Below are 1,630 nucleotides of genomic sequence, written 5' to 3' on the forward strand. Positions count from 1 at the left end.
ACACAGGCAGCTGCAATGGGGGCCGGGGCAAAGGGGGGCCCGGCCAGGACATCCCCCTGATGCCATGCAGGCCGCCTGGGTCGCTATGGCATCTCATGCTGGTGGCTGTCACTGGCGGCTGTGAAGAGGAACGCGCCGCTGTTCAGATCCCTGTCAGTGATATGCGCGGCGGCGCGTTCCTCTCCACAGCCGCTGCAGAGTCAGTGACAACCAGCAGTGTCGGAGTAAGAGCATGGACCCGGCAGTGGAGGAGGCAGGGCCTGGGGTCAATAGCAGAGGAGGAGGCGGGGCCCAGCGACGGAGGAGGCGGGGCCCACCAGTGACCGTGAAGGAGGAGGAGGCGGAAGGTGACAAGGTAAGGGGTGTGACCAGCCCACCTGAGACTCTGCAGAGCCCACCATAGAGAGTCTATGGTGGGCTCTGCAGGGTCACTCTCAGTTGGGCTCTGTGGGGTCTCAGGTGGGCTCTGCAAGGGGTGTAACTAGAAATCACAGGGCCCCATACATAATATTGCTATGGGGCCCTGTGATTTCTAGTTACGCCCCTGGGAGGAAGTGATGGTCCGACAGGCTTATAGCACTGGGTGCACTGACTGCAGCCTCCGCTTTCCTGTGCCGTAGTCTCCACCCAATTGTTGGCAGTCGCTTTCCCCCTGAGAGCGGCGGTGGTGGGCGGGTCTTGGGGTATATCCGGGGGGCTGCACAGTTCTTGGACTTCACCCCTCCTAGTCGGGATTATGGCAGTGCGGTGGACCTGCCCCAGTTTCATTGTTGTCCGGCGAGCTGGGAAATCTCTGTGTACGGTGAGGGCTGGGCGTGTGCACGTGATAAATACAGCGTACTGTTCTTGGCCCTCAGGAAGTGGCTCTCCTGAAAGGCCTGAGGAGGAATGCCACGGTGGTCTGCATGGAGGACACAGAGTTCCTGGTGGTGGACCGGAAAGAGTTCTTCCGGAACAAGCTGGACCAGGAGCTGCAGAAAGAACTCCAATACCGGTTCCGCTTCTTCAGGTGAGCGGCCGGGTGCCTCCACGTGCCTTGTGGTGGCTCCTCTGGCAGTGGCGGGGTACGTTCTCTTGTGTTCGCAGATCTTTACTTTCCGCCCAGTTGAGTTTTTTCTTTTTTCCCTTTGATGTCACCTGGTGATCCTGCCGGTAACACATTTCCTGTCCCAGGGTGACTCCACTGTATGGAGGGGCAATGCAGCCACCCTTGCCCCTACGGTTGCCACCCTATTCGTCAGACGCACGTGAAGTGAAATCTGAACTCCGGCTGACACTTTTTAAGCAATTACAGTAACATTTTATTTTCCTTTTCGGTTTACATTACTCTTCACTGATCTCCCTGATGCCCTGTGAGCTATATATAGATATATAACCGTAAAATCTTAAAACCATTTGAAGGGTTCCTCTGCAGGAAAAGATTAAAGGAGAACTATGGGGGTCAGTGTTTTCCCCCATAGTTCTCCTTAGGGTAAAGGGGACACAAACTAGCGTCCTCCCGTCACCCTAAGCTCAGTATATAGGGAGCTACAGCTTGCGGTATACTGAGACGCCGCAGCTGGGCGGATCCCGACAATTGTGCCGGGATCCGCCCAGCTGCGTGACTGACAGCTGGCTCTGCCTATCTAGA

At 56.6% G+C, this 1,630-nt stretch overlaps 1 protein-coding gene across 1 annotated transcript in view; it reads left to right on the forward strand.

Moving 5' to 3' along the window:
* LOC108802678 (cyclic nucleotide-binding domain-containing protein 2-like) overlaps positions 1-1,630 on the forward strand; it is a 38,050-nt gene that overhangs the window by 21,837 nt on the left and 14,583 nt on the right. The window contains exon 10 of the mRNA XM_018574535.1: positions 858-1,009. Within this exon, the coding sequence (XP_018430037.1) occupies positions 858-1,009 (152 nt within the window). The remainder of the gene's footprint in view (positions 1-857; positions 1,010-1,630) is intronic.

Source organism: Nanorana parkeri, unplaced genomic scaffold (assembly GCF_000935625.1).
Source record: "Nanorana parkeri isolate BGI_ZX_2015 unplaced genomic scaffold, ASM93562v1 scaffold3028, whole genome shotgun sequence".
Lineage (NCBI taxonomy): Eukaryota > Metazoa > Chordata > Amphibia > Anura > Dicroglossidae > Nanorana > Nanorana parkeri.